Source organism: Toxorhynchites rutilus, chromosome 2, assembly GCF_029784135.1.
Source record: "Toxorhynchites rutilus septentrionalis strain SRP chromosome 2, ASM2978413v1, whole genome shotgun sequence".
Lineage (NCBI taxonomy): Eukaryota > Metazoa > Arthropoda > Insecta > Diptera > Culicidae > Toxorhynchites > Toxorhynchites rutilus.
In genome coordinates, this window is record NC_073745.1 from 334,611,922 (window position 1) to 334,615,544 (window position 3,623).

The following is a 3,623-nucleotide window of genomic DNA, read 5'->3' on the forward strand; positions in this document are numbered from 1 at the left end:
AAAACATTTATTGCACACTAAAACTTCCACATGCCAAACTTGGTTTCTTTTGCTTGATTAATTCTCGAGTAATGCAGAAATTTTTGTTTAATTTGTATGGAGTGGTGGAGTAGCGATTATGTAGAAAAATAGAAAATGAAACGTAGATTACGAAAATCACCTTGTTTTTTGTCCTAACTTTATTTTTCCGTGCTTTCTGAGGCACTGAAACTTATTTTTTGAATGACCCTCGTATGTTTCTGTAACCATAGATTGATTTGACTTAGGCTTATATTTATGTGGGTCTTAACTATTTAGACTTCTGTTTAAAAATGATAAATGATGACTTCTTGTCTGCATAATTGAATAAACAGAAGAAAAGAGTAATGTAATGGCTTTAATTGTATTTTTGTGTACATTTTTGAACAGAATGTGCTTCGCGATTCTACAACCTTATCTCATCTAACCCGTTTCAAGGATACAGGTTCATACATGAAACAGTTTTTTTCAGGGTTTTCATTTGATGTTTCAAAAGTGGAAAAATTACATATTTTGATCAATGAAAAAATTCAATTCGTTTGCAATTACTACACACATTCACAGTCCTATGTCAAGATACCGTTCGTGCCCCTAGGCTCAGACCCATATACTTTCTTTTATATTTTGACATGCGACAGCTCCACTGAAGTACAGGATGACTGGAAAGTCATGAAATTCTTCAAACATAAGATGACTATCAATACGGTGTCAATTGTTATACTACCAAACAAGCAGGTGATCACTTTGCCCCCACTGCCCCTAATCAAGTCCGACCTGTATTTTTGTTTGGCGGGTTTTCGATTTTTTGTCATTTTCCGGAAAACGGAAGGAGAAAAATATTCTTGAAGATTAGGGTTTCTGTAACGTCAATAATCAAAATTACACCAATGGTTTTTAATAAAAAAAAATATTTGTTACAGCTTGGTCGTTAATGGGTTAATCTATTGCTATCAATAACTCATTTTTTTTTTAATTTTGCGACTTGGTTCCTCTCAATTAACATCGACCAAATTGACGAGAATTTTTTTTGCGTCTTCAATAGAGATAATCTTTATGTGCGATTCACAAACAACATCCACGTCACGTTCATGATCTGCCCCGTCACGTTGCGTCAATTATTCTTCCATGCAGTTCTTTTGCAAACATTCACATACAGCGGCAACGGCAACTTCGACTTGCCGTTGCTGGTGTAAGTGAATGCTTCAATAGGAATTGAGGAATTGCATGGAAGTATAATTGACGCAACGTGAACGTGACGTGTATGTTGTATGTGAATCGCGCTTTATGGTGGTGTATGAATACCAGTATGTATCACAGTATATCAACTATCATAAAAAGAGCGCCTTCTCTTGAGAATTGCTTAAGATTTATTAAAAGGAGATTCAGTCATAACGTTTTTTAACTGGAAGTTTTCCCAAAACAATTTTTATTCTCTCAGCGATATTCAATTTAGTACAAATATTGTTAATGGAGAAATTCGTAGTTGTATCAACACGTTCTAATACTTGCTGTGTATGTGGTATCACTCACTTTTGGAAATATCCTTACATGGTTCCTAGTCCTGTAGGAGCTTGCAAATTATTCCAACAAGTTCATAGGTTAGATGCCTATGTAAACAAACTTAACAGAAATTATATCTATGAAATCTAAGTGAAATTGAGTCCAGAAAATTGGCTCAAGCAACAATGGAATTTAGACCGTTACTTCGTCGTCTTCCTGCACTCGTCCGTTCCGTTCATTTTGGAGATCGTTCATGGCGAACTTCGGAAAATCATCGATAAGAGTTTGCTTCGATAGTTCCTGCTCGCGATAAGTCGTGGACAGTTCCTTCATAATTTCCCTCATAACATTTTTGTTCACGTTTCGAGCCATCTGATACAGCAAGAACCAGAAGCCAATGCAGGCCTTCTGGTTGACCAGCTTCAAGCGGCTGTAGTTAATCGGATGCAGTTCGGCGTAGAGTAGATGAAGACGAATCCGTGGTGAGCACAGCTGGGTGATGCGGTAGCATACCTGAGCGCCAGAAATTATAGCCAGAACAATGAACCAGAGCCAGAGAAAGGCGAAAATTTTCTCATTTACAATGTTCTGTGGCAAAAGACACAGTGCATCGACGGTCTGTTCTGATCCGCTCGCACCAATGTAATGGAAGTCACATTTTGCCAGCTTTGGAAATACAAGCGAATTGTACGATATCCAAGCATTCATGTCTAGGGAAAGGAGCGAACGGATCGCTGGTGCATAATAGCCCCAAAATCCGCCCAAAATGAAATTCAATAGAAACATATTTATCAGTACGACTAGAAAATTCAGCAATTCGCAAATAAAGAAAAGGACAGCATAGGTTGTGTGTCGTGAACGGGACTCGTGGGTGAGGTAAAACAGCGTTGCGCTCTTTCGTTCGTCGGTCCATTCAATCGGATGCAAAATAGATGCTGGAAAGGTGATATCCAAGCTACAGAAAATAGTTTTCTAAATTCTTTCTACCTACTTACTCAAATCTTGAGACAATGTTGCAATTCGATTACGTTCATAGCATCGCCAGATATGCTTGGGAATCGAGAACAGTACGGCCTGAGCTCCCAGCAAGAACGCTACCCATTGATAGTATTTTTGATAAGTTCGTTCTTCCACAGGAATGTGCCCCATTTTGTGTCCAATCTGAATAACGTCCCAATTTGAGAAAACTGTAAATAAAAAAAAACATTTCAAAGCCGTCGACATTAATGGCAAATAAATCTCACCGAACTTTGGATCCTTGCTTATGTACGTTCCAAGGGTCCAGCAGTAGCTGTTCATACTAGTCTGCACAGTACCAGTAGCGGTCGTAATGCAATTGATGGGATCACCGAAGTATGATCGGGCCGACAGGAGAACGGTGAAGAATGCCAACGAATAAACTGTTGCCCGACTATGCAAACGCCAAACGGCGTTAGTAGAATCAATTCCATTACTTTTCAGAAGTTGCCGCAAATAAGACGCGAATTCTATCATTTTTGGTAACTTTTGTACAAATTGCCGAAGACGGAGAACGCTAGCAAATTATCGGACCGAACAGACGCAACGCGAAAAAAAAGAGCACAAAGCAATTTCGAAGGCAAACGAGAAGAGGTACAGTTCTCTCAATCACTGGTATAAGTGGTATAAAATGCATCTATATCCGCGATCGAGATGAAGAATAGATGAACGCAAGTAACATTTGAAAAGGTCCTATGTAACATTCACATCAACTCGAGTAAAACAAAGTTGAAGACCGAAATTGTTCCGAGAATTGTTTCAAAAGAAATCGATCTTTATCACTTATTTTACCACCAGTCAATAATAACTTTGAAAAATCAACCGTAACTGTTGTTATGTGCTTTTAGTTTGAAATTGAAGCCTCCGAGCGAAAAATGGTCCATTGGACGTTTTGACTGACCGCTTTGTACAGGGTTTTCCAACTTTAAATTCCGAAAGTAAATTGAAATAAAACACACTTAGAATTCCAATTTCGATGAAACTTTTATTTCAAATTAAAGTTTGGTTTATACCATTATGTGTGAAATATAACATCATTCAAATTTCCACCTAGGGCTTCTTCGCACACCTTGATCCGGAACAGGTAA

The 3,623-nt window shown here is 38.1% G+C and overlaps 1 protein-coding gene across 1 annotated transcript; it reads right to left on the reverse strand.

Moving 5' to 3' along the window:
• Positions 1–1,416: 1,416 nt before the first annotated feature.
• On the reverse strand, positions 1,417–3,144 carry LOC129769623 (innexin inx2-like). Its single transcript, XM_055772005.1, has 3 exons — positions 2,763–3,144; positions 2,514–2,705; positions 1,417–2,453 (listed from the first exon to the last, which is right to left on the reverse strand). The coding sequence occupies exons 1-3, from the start codon at positions 3,010–3,012 to the stop codon at positions 1,711–1,713; spliced, it is 1,185 nt and encodes a 394-aa protein (XP_055627980.1). The 5' UTR covers positions 3,013–3,144; the 3' UTR covers positions 1,417–1,710.
• Between the last annotated feature and the right edge of the window lie 479 nt (positions 3,145–3,623).